This window comes from Taurulus bubalis (genome assembly GCF_910589615.1).
Source record: "Taurulus bubalis genome assembly, chromosome: 6".
In the NCBI taxonomy this organism is placed as follows: domain Eukaryota; kingdom Metazoa; phylum Chordata; class Actinopteri; order Perciformes; family Cottidae; genus Taurulus; species Taurulus bubalis.
The window spans coordinates 19,970,477-19,987,888 of record NC_136594.1 but is presented as its reverse complement, the minus strand read 5'-3'; the positions used below and the strand labels follow the sequence as shown (position 1 = coordinate 19,987,888).

The 17,412-nt window shown below is 40.3% G+C and overlaps 1 protein-coding gene across 1 annotated transcript; it reads left to right on the top strand.

The window, feature by feature from the left end:
- Positions 1 to 5,843: 5,843 nt before the first annotated feature.
- On the top strand, positions 5,844 to 17,031 carry LOC306737848 (solute carrier family 24 member 2; the record flags this gene model as incomplete). The annotated part of the gene is made up of 10 exons (XM_079219647.1): positions 5,844 to 6,764; positions 13,204 to 13,239; positions 13,657 to 13,774; positions 14,148 to 14,231; positions 14,489 to 14,527; positions 14,652 to 14,731; positions 14,898 to 15,035; positions 15,389 to 15,478; positions 16,520 to 16,686; positions 16,782 to 17,031. 10 exons carry the CDS (start codon positions 5,844 to 5,846, stop codon positions 17,029 to 17,031), a joined length of 1,923 nt encoding a protein of 640 aa, XP_079075773.1.
- Between the last annotated feature and the right edge of the window lie 381 nt (positions 17,032 to 17,412).

Sequence of the window (17,412 nt, the reverse complement as noted above, 5' to 3'; positions counted from 1 at the left end):
AGTTCAATTTAGTTATTGAGAACAGTCAAAATGGTCATTCATTATTTTTTGAGTTAATGCTTCCTGCCAACATGTTTATATTTGACATGTTAAGACTTTTAAACAAGACTTTCTTTTTGGGGGGGGGGGGGGGGGGGGGGGGGGTAGAGACATAAATAGAAGTAATGTTGTACTTAAACCACTAGATAGAGCTGTTGTACAGATGGATTTATCAATGCGACATGTCCAAACTCATCTCTGACTGAATTCAGATAGTATTGTCGTGTTTGTAAAATGTTTGTTGTGTGTATTAATGTCCCAAATGTCCGTGAACATGCTCCAGGACAAGACACTGAACTGGTGTCTGCTGCCGGCCGAGGCTGCTGGACTGGCAGTAATCCTGCTGAGGATCAGAGGATTTCCCCAAGATTATGAACAGTTTTGTGTCAGGTTTGAGGTCTTTCATGGTGGTAGGTGGGCTGCACGGGTTGTCCTTCCACCGGCCATCTGAACGACTGATATACTGAGACAAACAGACATCTACCTCCAGCTGCTGGGGGAGAAACACTCACTCCATCTTAAGATATACAATGTTTCTGTTGCGGGTTATAAGAGTAAACAGGTGCGGTTCTCCTGCACTGAACTTCAGTTGGGTGCTCTGCAAAAAACAAACAGCAGTCTATATGTCAGCTGCGGTTTCTTGGTACTCATTGAATCAGGAGGCTCATTTACCCAGTTCTGTTCTGTTATTGTGTGCATAAAAATGACATACATTTTTTTTGACCTACAGAAAAATAAAAAGTAATTAGATAAACAATGATAAAATATAATGATAAGAACATAATGACAATGACACTATTATTACTACTACTACTACTACTACTACTACTACTACTACTACTACTACTACTACTACTACTACTAATAATAATAATAATAATAATAATAATTAACAAAAATAATAATAACAATACCAGGAAAAAATGTCATAAGTAGAAGTATTTTAGCATATGTCAATTTCAGAGGACGGTGAAACAAACCTGTCCATCCCATCCTCTCAATGTCCAAGGCATCATCCTCAGCCTTCTCACATTGTCAGTCCAAGAGCCAAAGATACTCAGCTTAATAGACATAAACAGAAAAGGGCAAGACATATCCACATGTGAAAGGCCAAAAACAGCATCCTCTAGAGTCTAACGTGTTCTACTCAACAGTGCGAATATTTTAGTCTCCATCCTTCTCTACTTGTCACAGCTGTACGGAGAGGGAAAAAACACTATCGGCTAATATCATAAGCCAACCACATCATTTTGTGAGGTTACAGGTTCCTGTTCTAGCACATCCACTGTGTGGGAGCTGCGTCAGAGTCGGCTGTAGGGGTAAGCGGGTCGGTCCTGCTCTGTATTGGGTTTGGGGAAGTTTCCAGTCGGCCTACACTCAACTTAACCAAGTCAAATACTGAAACGCTATATGAACATTAAAGCATAAATCTGACCTTTGTCAAAATAGGGTTATCTTACTTAGACCACAATAACAAACAATCTTTCATATTTTCAAATCATGTTGGACATGTAGTATTGCCTTAGTCTTGTTGAGTGTGTGAGAATGTCATCAGCTGCAAGTTAGTAAACATGGCTGTTGCCTCCAGTTGAAACGTTCTATTCATAGACTCATTATATAGATCTCAGCGATTACCTGGGCCGTCCCTGCTCACAGATGGAGGGTCTCTCTCTAACGCGTCTATAACTTAGTAGCTATTTCAGGCACAAGCTTGAGCCAATAAGCTGCTGCTGATCCCAGCTTCACAGAGGAACCTGCACTACCTCTCACTTTTCGCTGCCTGGGCACCCAATGAAAATGACTTAACAAGTGAGCCACTTCTCACCTTGATAGAATTTAAAAAATGAAACGTTATTTTGTTCAGGTTTTCGAGGTTGTCATCTATAAATCTCTTGGCCAAAGTTGTGTATGTAATTAGGTTACATCTTTGTACGATAACTCAGCTATACAGTTTTTTTTAAAGAGCATTGCAAGCTTAACCTGGAACAACTACTAAAGGTCTGGTGACCTTCTGTATGCCAAGAGACTTATTTTTATTTCAAGTTCAGCAGGCGATATATCTCTGCCTAACTAGAAGGAGGGTTATGTTAATGTGGTTGGTTATGTAACAAGTTCAGCCATGTCACGACTTTACATGGCCCTTAATATAGCAGCTATCCCAATGCAGAATCCTTACTGAGCTCAAACACCTCTGGCCCACACCAACTGTCACTGCAGGCCATGGCATTTCCTCTTTGTTTAACAGTTTGAAAATAAAGCATATTGTATTTAATAAGGGGAGCATGCAACACCTCTTATCAAAGTAATGTTTACACAATTTGTATTTTCTCTTGTTTCCTTTACGTGAGATTGTCCACAGACCACCTCGACATACAGCCTGAGGCCATTCAGCAACTTCATCATACTTTATGCAGAATATTTTTGAAAGAATCGCGAGCCTGTTCCCAGAAGGTAATGGAGCTTGACTGGCTGAGTAAACAGACGGGCCGTAAGAATCAAGAGCAGCTGCTTGTGAGGGAAAGCTAGCGGTGCATGCTATTAAGTATGCTCTTGTTTAATTGGATAAAAACAGTAGGAGGTGAGAAACGATTGATAGGCCTGGTTGGATGCAACCCCTGCAGGGTTATGTGGTTTAAATGATCTTTTCACCTGCCACAACAGCATTGCTGCATGGTGTTGTTTTCACCTTCAAGATGAAGTCACACAACTTTACAGGTGTGTAGAATAGATGATATCAAAATAAGAAGATGGGTGTGGTACAGGCATGGCGTCAGGAAGACGCACCGTACGCCCCTGGTCCGATTTGGCGTTGAAACTGGTGGTATCCCATCCTTTTCTTTTACATCACTCTCATAAAGCTCCATCTCGACAATAACATTTCTGATAGTCTTTATTGTTAAATAAAAAAATCTCATTCAAATGTGTCTATTCCTAATCTTCCATTGTGGTGGGATTATTTTTATGTTATTTTATTTGGACTTTTATAACACTAGTTCACACACACACGCATGCACGCACGCACGCACACACACACACACACACACACACACACACACACACACACACACACACACACACACCACACACACACACACACACACACACACACACACACACACACTGCCACTGTAGAGGTATGTCCCAAACCATGTTCCCGACATGCTAAGTAACAGAATAGGTCACATCATTTAACTCACCTTCATGTGGCTTCTGAAGTTTACAGTTCTCTTGTGTAAAACCTGCCCTGACTTGAAGTATGCACACACATACACTGCTCGAATGTGTTATAATTTCACCTTCAAGAAATTATTTTGTTATTTTGTATAATTATTATTCTATAATATTTGTATAATAATGGTATTCTTTTTTTGCTTTAGGCAAAATAAAGAGTGAGACTTGATACCACATTATATCTATAGTCTGATGTATATTCTTATGTCCGGAGACCTACATACTGGACATTAGCATGTGTCAGTGGGTTTAAGGGTTGTGCTACAAATTAAGGATTCAGACCAGGTGTTGTATCCAAAAGCCAATTACAGACATGCGGGAAATGAAAGACAGCAGAGGCCGGTGATGTCACCTCCAACAACTGGTTGTTTAAAACTGGAACATGTCATGCAAACTGTACATTCTCGTTAGCAATTTTGCAAACGTTCCAACAATCTTTTAGTAAGAAAGCTGCACAATGATGTCAATAAAAGTATCCAAATATGGTTTGAAAAAATAATACATTTGTAGTCAGAAAGAAAATGCAAATAAAAAAATATATTTTTCATGCCTATTTCATTTGAAACATTCTGACCCTAATTGAAAAGTTGTAAAGCTCTAATACTCAGAATCATCATGCAGCATCCTCCCTGAACTATGCTGCAGCATGCCACGTCACGGAGCAGTTGGGATAGTTTTCAAGGACTTTGTGCACAACACTATGATCTGATAGCACAGTAGGCTTCAGCCCCATCAAGCTGTAAGCTCGTTGTGTAAGACGCATTTGCTTGGGTGTGGGGCTGGGAAGAAATGATACATGGCTCTGGGGGAGGTGGGAACAGGTAGAGGTGGGGTGGTGGAGAGAGGAAGATGGCATTGATCCTTGTTCCTGGACATGTGAGGGAGAAGAGAAGGAGGGGAAAGGTAGAGGTGGAGATATACTGAAGCAGGGAAGGAGGGAGGCCATATCAAAGAGAGGAGGAACATTGAGAGAGAGGGAGGAGCCCATGGTTTCTGGGCTTCTGACCTGGCGTCTTGCAGCTCCACCTCGGCTGAGGGAGGACAATCTCACTGAGGATTTACTGTTGGGACCTTCAGGCTGAACTCTGAGCTCTCAGGACTTTTCTTCTTTTTGGATGACATTTTCTGGAATATTCATTCACAGACTCTGACCTGCTGGAGTCCTGAACGGGAGATTTCCAAGTGTGGTACGAGAACAATATATATTTAAGTGTAGCTGTTGTGTGTCTTTGCTCTAACGTCTTAATAGAGTCCAGCTTGATTCTTCAACCACTACTACGACTGTGCAACTTTCAGAGCATGGTTGGTTTTGTAATATCTTGGTTTCTCAGATTAACAATTTGGATTGTGTAGCATTTATGAGATGAAGTTTCAAGATTGCAGCTTGTCCCAGTGTAGCTGTAGCTAACAAGTATGTTCTTCAGTTCTTAGTTGTCACTCAAATTCACTGATCATTTTCTTGGTGTCTACTTTTTGACTTTGTGCAGCGGCATCAGTGTGCTAGGCCTGCAGCTAATCTAAGTATATCTTCTCAGGGATTAAATAGCTCCCTAATCAGCTTTCGCTAATGTCCAAGCTTCACTTAAGGTCGAGATCACACTGCAGGTTCTCAGCACAATGACAAGAAAGCCACACAACTTTAACAGAATCATTGCTCGTAATACCATCAACTGCAATTCAGCACTGACCTTAGTTCCAGCTACAAGGGAATGAATCATTTGATGAATAATAGTTATTATTCATCTGAGCGTTAAAAGATAACCTACATGAAGTTAAATCCTGGAATCTATCAGCAGCACACACAACTATAAACCCTTACAGTTCAAATAAGATCAGTAGCATAGTATTGAACCAATACAGTGAGTAGAATAGACAGTTCAACAAATATTATTGGGTGCTTATTACTGATGCAATAGCATGTAAGCAAATTTAAATGGTGTAGCAAGTCGCAGGGGGATAATGCTAGCTGTTTAATCTGTTAGTTTAATCTATAATAATATACCATATTGCATTCATCATATGTTTTGCATTTAAAACCATCGCCTGCTGAGTAACTTTAGTTGTTAGATACATCTAAAAAGTACAATATTTTCCTCTGAGGTGTAGTGGAGTTGTAGTAGAAAGCAGCAGCAAACAAAAATACTCAAGTGTCTCAAAATTTTACCTAGCGACAGAACTTGAGTAAATGTTTCACTTCTAACGAGGCCTGTAAGTGGATAGATATCAGCAGTGGAACAGTCAGAATTAAGACACTTATTAGGACACTTATCTGTATGTAATATATTCTAATTGTGTACACTAATTGTTTATAGTTATTTTTTTCTACTCACCAGGATTAAAACAGTCTTTTCCTTTCTCTGTCTTGCAGTGAGTAATATGAGGATGCCTTTGAATGGGCTAGATCCTGGAATCAGACTGCAGGGCTTCCATTGTGCTTAGACTGGGAAGCAGCATGCTAACAAAACGGTGAACCGTTGCGGCCTGTCAAACCCTCGTAGCCACCAGCGCCACCAACCCAGCTCCGGGGGTGACTCCAGACACTTCCACTCTGCCTGTCAACCTGCGCCAACACCATGGAGTTCCTGCTACCTATAAGAAGTCGAGACAGGATGGATTCCTCCAGCTCTGAGCCTCTTCTGAGCCCTCACAGCAGCTGCTCCAGGCACTACTACCATGGCGTCAAAAGAAAGCTGCGGCCCGGGCGGATTCTTGGCTTCATCATCAGCATGGTGGCGGTCTGCTCATTCTGTTCATGGAGTGCCTTGTCGCTGGTCACAGCAGTGGCCAAGGAGCTGGGGTCGTCCGCTGAGGGCTCAGCAGAGGCGGCAGGGCCCCAGAGAACTCTTTTGCAGTACAACAACTTCTCAGTCGCACAAGAGGACAAACCGGTGGCCATGAAATCATTTGAAATAGAGATGAACCACGGGGACTACCCAACAGACTACTTTAGCGTGGAGGATAGACGTCAGGGCTATGTGTGTTTTCATATGTTTGGCATGCTGTACATGTTCATAGCCTTAGCCATTGTCTGCGATGAGTTCTTTGTTCCTGCGCTCACTGTTATCACCGAGAGGCTGCAGATATCTGATGATGTAGCAGGAGCCACCTTCATGGCGGCAGGTGGCTCAGCTCCGGAGCTCTTCACTTCTGTCATAGGAGTCTTCGTCTCCCACAGTAACGTTGGCATCGGTACCATCGTGGGCTCCGCTGTCTTCAACATCCTGTTTGTGATCGGGATGTGCGCCCTGTTCTCCAAAGAGGTGTTGAACCTCACCTGGTGGCCTCTGTTCAGAGATGTCTCGTTCTATATTGTTGGCTTGCTCATGCTCATCTATTTCTTTCTGGATAATGAAATCACGTTGGGGGAAAGTATCAGCTTGCTGTCGTGCTACACCTGCTATGTGACATTCATGAAGTTCAATGCCAAAGTAGAATATCTCATCAAGACCCTCCTGGGCAGCAACCAGGTGGACGAGCTGGAGACTGCACCAAAGGTGAGCCTGACTCCATTCATCATTCCATTCATCTTTCTGTCCACTTGTCCATCCATCCATCTGTCCATTTTTCATCAATACATTCATCCACTCATTCATCCATTCATCTTCCAATAATACTTCTCTTTTGATGCCCACTCTACCCTTTAATTTATTTTTTCACCCCATCTCGGTTGCCAGCATCTACTTCATCCATCCATCCATCCATCCATCCATCCATCCATCCATCCATACATACATACATACATACATACATACATACATACATGCATACATACATTACACAGCGGCCCCGTCACCAACAACTCTCAACAGTTTCTAATGCAGGAACAAATATCTCTCAAAGCTGAAAATAGCCAACTAAGATTCTGGATGGGAAAGTACAGCTCTTCTTTGTGTCTTTAAGTGAACGTTTGTGTCTCTTGACATGAGTTTCTGAATGGTTTCTGAGTGGAGTTTCAACATTTCTAGAATGGAAGCCTGACGGTTCTTTTGTTAGTATCCTTTGGCTGTAATCTGGGCATCTGTTGATGACTGATCAATGAATAAGACCCCAGAGTGAACCTGTTTTTGCTACTCACCCTGAGAATAGTAGCGCTCTTGTTCTGGGAATCAGACAGGGTGTTGTACAGACAGCACTTTGTCAAGTAGCCAACCCCTCTTGACTTCCTCTCTGGGAGGATATAAAGCTTTGTCTTAGCCTGCCACCTGCTCGGACAGTGCTAGACACAGCGCCAGACTGCAGCCTCTTGGTGCTGACTAAGCCTAGGAACGGGCCTCCTCTTCCGTAACTACTTTAAGTCATCAAGTCAAGTAACCAGACCAAAGTCTCAGATAGGACTGATGTAACAGAGCTGGTCCATAAAATGTCCTCACTTCAGATAATGTTTGATGCTATTGAATATTTGATACATATAAGCCCTACGTGTGGACTGAATTACACCAGTCTGAATTTATAAGAAATATATAACTTTCAGTCAAAATTTGGTTATCCATTTATTCATCCAATTTAGAAATTTCTTTCTTATAGTGACAAGAAAAGCACATTATAGCATTAACAATCAGGTTTATAGTTATGTAGTTACAGTTATATTGTTACATACATAGCCCGTAAGAACACCATAAATAACATTGCAATATTGCAAAATATCACACACACGCATACATAGTATTATTTCTAAATTCCATGCGAGGAGTATACCCTGACTATTTGTAGACAGTTACTCCTGTATGCATCTCTTCAACTTCATCAGCACGCTGCCTCCTTCAGGCCCCCTCGTCTTTGTCCTGACATTGGGAAAAGTGGTCTCTTGACTCTGGAGGAAGGTCGCAGCTCTGAGTGTTGTTTGTCTTCTATTTCAGCTCATTGAGCATGACAAAATATAATTGCTGAGCATCTCTTCACAATCTGGTCACAATGTTAGGAAAGTAAGGGACATCAGAGAGTGTTTTGATTATTTATGAGTGTGACATTAGTGTTTTTTCTTTCCCAGTATGAGTCATACTAACAGGATGTTGACCTATGACAAGACACTTACCAATCACTAAACCAATCACTTCATGCCAGAACAAGATGATGGGGAAGTGTAATTTTGAGATTAGCTTGCAGTGCTCTTTGAGCAGATTCAAGACAGAGGGGGGAAATGATGTTGCGTTGTAAAAGGGTCAACTGCGGCACATGAAAACACAAAGAGTCTGTCTCTGCGTCTTTTTCTGCCTGTGTGTGTAGTTGGAGTTTTGTACCGATCTGTTGCTCTCTGATGTTGTAATCTCAAACGGCGTCTCAGGTGGCAAATACTAATATTTCTCATTATTAAGGGGCAGCAGTGTGCTGCTGCACATCATCTGGTTTTTTTTGTCTGGATTCTTATAGACCTTTTAGAAGGAGGCAACTATTTTTGGGGTTGATTCGGGCCAGGAAAGGTTATCACGTTATAGGAAACAGATGATGTCATGATCACCTGTTTTAAAAACACTCCCCTTAAATGCTGAGGTAACTGTTTTCTTTTGTCTTAATAGTGGATTGGTAAAAGCAATAGTAATAATTGTTGTACTTTTAGTGACTTCATCATCGTCAGGCTCATGTTTTTATTTCAACGTAATCCATTCACCAGGAATCAGTTACTGTCAATTTCAACAAGACTTTTTTTTCCCAGACTCTGAATGTATTATCTGAACTGTGTATCTTATCCACTTTTGTATATTTTTGTATATATATATATATATATATATATATATATATATATATATATATATATATATATATATGCAGCATATTTGGGTGCTGATCAGTGTTGTTACAGAAGCTCTGTTTGACATGCATGCCCTTCTGGGAATCAGCTGTTCTTCAGGCTGCCTCTCCTCAGCCCAAGAACAGCTTTTCTCTTTCTGTCGTCCGGCACTTGATGTCCAACTGCCTTGCCCTCATGTGTCGGTAGCTGCTTAATAATCCCTCAGGTTAATGCTCTCCAATCCCATTAGGGCCACTAATAATAGTCAGTTGCTCTCTGGAAGGAGCAAGAATCAGCAGATCACTGAGAGAAAACTGACTGGCTGCTCCGTCCTCAGCCTGCTCATAACCTTGGTGTGGTTTTAATGTTGATTATAGTTCAATGTTTCAGGTGGTTTTGCACAGTGCATAGAGTGTCTACGTATATAGACAGAGAGAGAGAGAAGATCTGATGGTTTTCTTGCTGATGGCACTAAATACGACAATCCTCTCTGATCCCCTTATCAACTGCTTACCTGCGGTGACGACAGCAAACATGCAGCACTCAGTCTCTGCGGAGCTCGAACGAAATGTTCAAATTGTTCCTTGCAATCATTAATGTCAGACCTGGATTGCAACGCAGCAGCGCAGTGCATTTGGATTCAACTTCATGAAAAAATTAGATTGAAGGTTTCTTGACACAAGTATCTGTACAGAGAAGGAAGATTTATTCGTCAATAGTTGTTATGTATTACTTGTTACTAATTACAGTTATATGGTTGCCCATAAGAGAACGTAAGAGAATCTAATATTCATGACCCAAAGTGCAGGTGCACTTTTCTTTGTTTGATGTAATTATCCAACAAAGAACAGCTGAAATGACACTACCTTTATTTAACAATAGTGACACTTCATACAGTCTATTTGGTTTTGTTCTGGGGTCAGCACAAAGCTCATCTAATGGATTCTATACTTGCACAGCAGTCCTGACTCTTAAATTTCAGATTATTGTGATCACGACCAAAACCCTCTATCCAATGCCGCAGTGAAAATAAAACTGTAAAACACTGTCATTCACCCATGACATTTCTGTTAAACTGAGCTGTGTGGCTGAAAATGATTTCAATATTTGCTGACCGATGAGAGTGAAAGGGGAAAAGACAGTGACCTGTGAAGGTTGCTGTGAGACTCACACGCAGGCTTGAGAAGTAGCAGTCTAAATGTGGTGATCTCTGCAGATTAATCCTGGCTAAGTCCCACAGCTCGGACAGTCAGGTGGAGAGAGAAAGAGCAGAGGGGTGGAAATAGAAATGTGTGGAAAATCTGAGAAGGACTGTTCCCCAATGATGATGAGCGGGATCAAAGGTGTAAATCTGTAGGATTTTAGGATTTGGCATTATTCCAGTGTTTGTTGACCGAGGACGAGACAGCAGCTCAGTCAAAAGTGTCAAAAATATTTTAAGCTTGAGGCTTTTGTCTTCTTCTCATCACCTTCGGGTCTCAAACAGCTCTGTTATATCAACAAGTCGGGATTTGCTTGTGGAAACTCTTTACTTGATAGATAGATTGAGGTACCTAAGTGCTATTTACCATAGTTTGGATGATTATCATCCAGTTTTAATGTACACAGTTTTAATGTACAAAGAATTTTAATTTGAAATTCTGCTTCGTAATTTACAGTTTATAAAAACGGCCTGAGTTTTATCTGTAACTGCAAAAACAATGCATCAAATCTTGAACAATAAATGACAACATGCTGTTTCATACTTGGAAGCAGAATTTGTATATATTTATATATTTGAGTATCCAATCTGTAAATGTATTATTATATCTATCAACATATAAATATGTCTACATTATCTCACAATCTTAACCATGTAGCACATTGTTTTTATCTGAGAGTAGATGCCTCTTGATTATCGTAATCTGAAACAGTTTCATTCAGGTCAGGCTAATTTAGTTATCTTTATTTTATATTATTCAGTTATCTGAGTGTCGTATTGGATTCTTACAACCTTCTGGGTGACAAGCAAACAAATATTTGGAGGATGTTCTGTTTTTTCTTTTGAATCCCCTCAGTTGCTGGAATTGATTTGAGAGAGGTTTTTGGTGATTAGTCATCAGTGATTCATGAAGGGAATCTGAGGAGAGGTTTAACCTCACAAACACATCAGTGTTGAGAGGAGTGACATAAGGATGTAAGATGACAAAGATTAGCAGCTTTTCAAAATAAGTCACAGTGTGTCATGCAGAATATAAACATGTTGCACAAAGCAGCAATTATCTGAGTATACTGCTGCACAACTGGTCTAATTAAAATCCAGTTTCAGTCTCAGCAGAGCAGGTTGTGAGTGTCTTTTGTCACTAAGCAGCATGTGAGCGCCAACCAACGTGAACTAATGCCCAACTGGCCCCTGCCTTTAGAGCTGCTCAGCAATCACATGGGCAGGTGTGCACAACTGGTTCTGTTATGTTACTTGTTAACATTAACTTAAATATATTTACATTCATTTTGGTGGATACAAATGATTGCCAACATGAAATACCTGATATTTAGTCAAAAGAACTTGTTCACATATTTATGAAATTACACCCTGAGCCAAAACTAGACTGGACAAACATGTGACTATAGAAGTGGGACGCCTTGAAAGACAACCCCCTCCCTTATCTTTAGCTTTGCTTTTTCTGCTATAACAGCAGCAGGTGTCTTGTCAGATGCAAGCTAAAGGGATTATCTTCTCAAACTGAGGCCTCCATCATGAAAACGTGTCAAACAACAAACCCTTCCACCTCTCTGCTTGTTGTCTGTGAATGTCTGTGTGGAAAAATACATTAATCGTTACCTCGGCTGTGTGATATAATCGTTTGTGTAAGATAACGCTGTAATAAGCTTAGCGCTATTTAAGGAAAACGATGAGGCACAATGAGTACCATTCACCTGAGAAGGTGCTGTTGCAGCTCTTTGGTTTGAATCTGTTAAGAGGGTGTGTGAGCGAGTGAGTTTACTTTAAAATATTTAGCATAGTAAAGGTTCATGAAAACCTTTTTCTTCTTGAAGACATAACATAACAGACATGTTGACTTGCTGTTTGCTTTGGAAATCAGCGTATTTCATTTCTTACGTTATTTTTTTATTTAAAAAAGTGCAAAAGCATCTAATATGTTTAAAACCTCTGGACATAAGATCCAGAGAAACTGAATGGTTAGACAAACTGTGCCTCAGTTTATGAAGATCCGCTGTGAAATATGAATTAAAATGATAAGTTACACTGTTACACTACACTGTTTATAAAAAGTGGTTTTGGTCCTCCATGTATTACATTCTAACTCCTAAGCTTTCTAAACTGACCCAAACCTCATGTTTAGTTCATTTCTAACCACAATATAAATATGTTGTGGTTAGAAATTAAGTAAAATTGATTTGCTTTATTCTTCTCCAGTGTTTTTAAAGTGCAAACTTGCATCGATTCATGACATCTAAACATAAAAAAAGCTTATTTATTGAGCTTGCTTTAGAGCAATATGATATTTGTTTACAGGGTAGAACGTGTGTGTGTGTGTGTGTGTGTGTGTGTGTGTGTGTGAGTGAATGGACACAGCTGTACCGTTAAATGTCCTCTGAAGAAATGACTGGTGTTGAGATCAGTGTGGGAGTCCTCCTCTGTCTCGCCTTGGTGATGTAACAAGACTCAAAACATCTGAGAAGAGGAGGTCATGTCACATACACGGGTGACACTTGTTTTCTCCAGTGGAAGCTTTTAGATAAAGTAAAATAACTGTAGAAGTTAAAGACCGTGGCTGTTCTTCCTAAAAAAGGAAATATATACATATATATATATATATATATATATATATGTATATATATATATATATATACATAGGCTATATTGCTTTCGGAGCTTGCGTGTGTTTTCAATGTTCCTTCATTGTTTACTGAATGTCTGGTGAGTAAACATGACATAAAGAGGAGTTGGAGTCAGCTGTTAGCTGAACACTTAGGAGTTTATTCACTATATTGTAACTATCGATTCATTCTTTCACTAATGGCTTCCCCACCCTGTCAGATTAGTCCAATCCAACAACACTACACAGTCTGAACTTAGTATTTAATGCAGGCCAAATGTATTGGATTGCATATAATACATGTGCGTGTGTTGCTTGTTGATACTCAATTGTTTATAAAAAAGATATAATGTCCATATATTGATTTCTTTCTCTGTGTTTTAAAAGGCCAATGAACCTGAAGATGACGAGAACAAGCTGATGGTGAGTTTGTTTTGTGTGTGTGAACTTCTCTGTATGGTCCCTGTAGCATCTGCTGCAGGTCATGTTAATGTGTCTGCATATATATATATATATATATATATATATATATATATATATATATATATATATATATATATATATATATTTACAGTATGTATCTGACAGACATTTGATACAAACGAACATCTAGATACATATCCTACATGTACACTAGAAAGAAGCAGAAGTAGAGATATGACATTCAAACAAACTGCTCATTAGTTTTTTTCCATCACCATCTTATTTGGAAATATTTTAGAAGTGTCGTGAGATAACAACAATGTTAAATCAAACAAAATGTAGAACAAGTATTTACTTATTTTGCATTGAATATAATGTTTATTTATATATATTTCTGTATTTGGGATATTTTTATAGGCCAAACCGAGGCTGCAGAGGGAAGGCAGCTGTGCCTCTCTACACAACTCACTGATGAGAAACAGCATCTTCCAGCTCATGATACACACCCTCGACCCTCTGAGTGACGAAGGTATGGGTAAGCAAAAAAACACACAACACCACACAAACATACACGCACGGACACAAATGCAACACGATACAATGTTACTATGAAAAAGAGGATGCGCTGTGGATGTGAATTAAATGAACAATATATTTTGGTGTTTAGGATCAGAATTAGGTTCAGAACAGGTTTATGGGCACAATAGTGTTTGGTTAAGGTAAGAGATTGTAAGATCTTCATTCATCCAACCATTCTCCACTTCTTAGCATTTCCCTACCTCTTTCTTAGAAAATATTCCTAGCAAAGTGAGAAACACATTCCCCCATTGCACTGGCATGTATCTGTAATACTTCATCACAAATGTTCAGGAGACCATACTGGGCTGACTGAGTCCCTTTTGTTTCAGGACGTTTTAAAGAGAAGGCCTCGATCCTTCACAAAATGGCTAAAAAGAAGTGTAAAGACGAAGCTGGCTGTGCCAACGGTGTAGGTGAGCAACAGCGTCCTGTGAAACTACGGGAGTCTCTTTGTCCCACTCAAAGATCAAGTGACGAATCCAACATTTTTTATTTTATGTTAAAATGTATGGCTGAAGTTATCACTTAACTTCCTCCTCTTTTAGCTTGAAACCTGTTTTAAAGTTCATGATTGCATGAGTAACGTGATGATATCTTTCAGTAAGTGAAACACAAAGTTTGTCATTATCACCTCAGAAAATTAACAAGTATATTTTGTTTGTCAACATAGGACCCCTCTCCCAGACACAACCTCCAAAAAGTGCAAAATGTAAAGTTATAGCTCTTCTTTTATTGTCATTAGACATCATCTTTTTTATTTCAAATGAATACTGTTCTTGTGAACAAGTTCCTGAAACTCTGTTCTTATCTTGCTTCTTTTTTCTTTCCTCAAGCTGATAAAAACATCCCCAACAGTTCAAATGTTGCAGTGGAAGTCACACCGCCCATGAACGGTGTTGCAGGGGGAGAGGAGGTATGGCCTTTATCTTTCAGCTCCAAGTTCACATGTTAAACATGTTTTTCATAGAACCTCAGCCAAGAATACAAGTTTTTTAAAAGGCATCATGGAAAATGTTTATTTTATAAATTATTATCTAAATATAAATACAGTTGTTGTAAAGAAATTCATCTTTCTTCAGGGGGGTGAAGAAGAGGAGGATGAAGACCAGCCTCTGAGCCTGGCCTGGCCCGACACCAACAGGAAACGCATCACCTACCTCGTCATAATGCCCATCGTCTTGCCACTGTGGCTCACACTGCCCGACGTCAGGAGAGAGGTGACAACACACACACACACGCACACACGCACACACACGCATACACACACATATACATATATAATGTAAATCTAATTTGTTTTCCCAACTACATATTCACATTCTGGATTGAAGAGTTTCTGGTTTTCACTGCTGTCATTCGTATTTGAAGCATGAGGAACTTATAAAAACTAAGATTACATGTGCTGCTTATTTTGGTAATTTACTACATGACCTGCTAAATAGTTTCGTGAGTAACAGCAGGTTCCAAAATACAGTTTTATATGTTGACATTGGTACATCGGGCTCTTGACTGGGCCAAAGAATAATTGATTGAGTGTCAATACACTAAACGTTTCTCTTGTGGTTTTCAGAGCTCAGCAAGGTTCTTCCCCATCACTTTCCTCGGCTCCATTAGTTGGATTGCTTTCTTCTCCTACCTGATGGTGTGGTGGGCTCACCAGGTAACACACACACACACACACACACACACACTCTCTCTCTCTCTCTCTCTCTCTCTCTCTCTCTCTCTCTCTAATAATAATAATAATAATGCATTTCATTTTTATCGCACTCTTCCTTCAAAAGAATCTCAGAGTGCCACACATATAGTAAAAAAACCACACACAAAAAACAAATAAAACCGATTAAAACATAGTTAAAGCAACCCATAAAAATAAAAAATAAGAATGTAATAGCTGACAATAAATTAATTCAAGGTAAAAAATGCCTTCCTGAATAAAAAGGTTTTCTCTCTCTCTCTCTCTCTCTCTCTCTCTCTCTCTCTCTTTCTACATACACCAACTGTAATGCATATTCTATTCTATTACTGAGGCCTTTTCTTATAAATCAGTGCAGCAGTCAGAGTGTTGAATGTGTGACCAAGGCAGCTAATCCCAACTAATCTGCCTTGATCCTCGGCCAGATCAACCTGTAGCGCTCTATTTTAACAGCAGAGATGCAGGCAGACCTGAAGCAGGACGTCATGTGAGCATGGAGGAGGCGCACCAGCTTTTTTAGTTCACACGAGCACTGTGAGCTGTGAACTAGCTGAGGTGTGCTAGGTGAATCTTTATCGTCTCAGCTTGTCGCATTACTGGTCTCACACCTTTGAGACCGCCGTACCAAACACAGGGGAGCATACAAGAAGAAGGTCTTCTGTCAGTTTCTGGAGATCTTCAAAAATGTTACGGTCTCCATGTAAGCTGCTGGGGGGACACAAATACCAGCTTTTCAGGAGATCAACATTTAGGAGCACTGCTTACACTTATCTTTTCCCTGCCACATAATCTTCGTCCTGCCACCTTGAAACTCACAAAAGACATTCTACTAATTATAACTTCAAATCTGCCTCTACAGTCTGATCCTGTTTGCTTTTTGTTTGTACATTTAGTATATGTATATTTGAATATTTGGTGTATACTGAAAATCTCTAAAATCCGTATGTCAAAACAATCTTTTTTAGCAATGTGTAAAGGACATGAACACCTTCTTCTTGCTTTCAGGTCGGAGAGACGTTCTGGATCACAGAGGAGATAATGGGCCTCACAATATTAGCAGCCGGCACTTCGATCCCTGACCTGATCACCAGTGTGATTGTAGCACGAAAAGGCCTTGGTGACATGGCCGTGTCCAGCTCTGTGGGCTCAAACATCTTTGATATTACTGTGGGGTGAGTACAGCAAGAAACTACACAGTGGAATATCTGTTTTTAGTTGTGAACAAGTGCAGTTTGTAACCGAAGTAACTCTTCTCTTCTCCCTCCAGTCTACCGTTCCCCTGGCTCGTCTACAACATCCTCAACGACTTCAAGCCAGTAGAGGTGAGCAGCAACGGCTTGTTCTGCGCCATTGTCCTCCTCTTCATCATGCTCCTCTTTGTCATCATCTCCATCGCGGCTTGCAAGTGGAGAATGAGCAAGTTTTTGGGCCTTCTCATGTTCCTGCTCTACTTCGTCTTCCTCATCGTTAGCGTCATGCTGGAGGACAAAGTCATCACCTGCCCCATCACTGTCTGAGGGAGAAAGAGGGCCAGAAAGTAGGCGCGAATGGTCTTGTGTGTACAGCGGGATTTACAATAGGAGAGGAAAAACATGCTCACACAGACGCAAACTTTCTCTTATCTGTCTCACTTACATACACAGTTGAAGACTGCATGCACACAGACACACACGCACAGGCACACACACACACACACACACACACACACACACACACACACTCAAGTGAAAGGATGAAGAAACACACACACACAGGTTGTGGATGTCAGTTGGATGTCAGAGACGCTGACTTGAATCAACACTGGAAATTCATACCGGTGCATCACACCAGCAGCTGGCAAACACGCCTGTACATCATCAATGGACTGTATGCCACCCAATAGGAGGGACTCCTCTCTC